At 31.8% G+C, this 554-nt stretch overlaps 1 protein-coding gene across 1 annotated transcript in view; it reads right to left on the reverse strand.

The window, feature by feature from the left end:
• LOC107485807 (1-aminocyclopropane-1-carboxylate synthase 1-like) overlaps window positions 1-548 on the reverse strand; it is a 4207-nt gene extending 3659 nt beyond the window's left edge. Inside the window, exons 1-2 of the mRNA XM_016106345.3 lie at window positions 405-548; window positions 21-152 (exon numbers count right to left, since the gene is read on the reverse strand). Of these exons, the coding sequence (XP_015961831.3) occupies window positions 21-152; window positions 405-425 (153 nt within the window). The 5' untranslated portion in view covers window positions 426-548. The remainder of the gene's footprint in view (window positions 1-20; window positions 153-404) is intronic.
• Between the last annotated feature and the right edge of the window lie 6 nt (window positions 549-554).

Genomic DNA, 554 nt, shown 5'->3' on the forward strand with positions numbered 1-554 from the left:
AATAATAATAATATACATACTTTTCTGAACTGTGGCAATCCATGGTAGTCTTGAAAGTTAGCAATATCTCTAAACAGATGCACTCCTTCAGCAGTGCATATGGAAGCTTTGGAATTGTTCCTTATCCACTCTTCAATAAGATCGAAGCAAAGCTGTAAATTAAAATAAAAGACAATAAATATATTAGTCAACTTTGTCAAGCATGCAAACTTCATCTCATGATATTGTAGCCAGCAGAAAATCATATATTATTATATTATAGAATACTATATATGAGTTTAAAAGAAAATTAGTTAAAGCTATTATATTAGTCAACTTCTCAAGCATGCAACACTTCCTCCCATTATATGAAATTTAGAAGAAGAAGAAAAATTAAAAAAATATAATTATATGCATAGATATACCTGATTTTCAGCAAGACCCATCTGGATAACACCTTGAGGATTTTTTGTTGGGTGAAATGGGTTTCTATCATAAGCTTTCCACCCATCAAAATATGGCGAGTTCTCTCCATGCTTGTCATTGGTTGCAATCTTGGACAAAAGTCGTTGGTG

This window comes from Arachis duranensis, chromosome 4 (assembly GCF_000817695.3).
Source record: "Arachis duranensis cultivar V14167 chromosome 4, aradu.V14167.gnm2.J7QH, whole genome shotgun sequence".
NCBI classification, from domain to species: Eukaryota; Viridiplantae; Streptophyta; class Magnoliopsida; order Fabales; family Fabaceae; genus Arachis; species Arachis duranensis.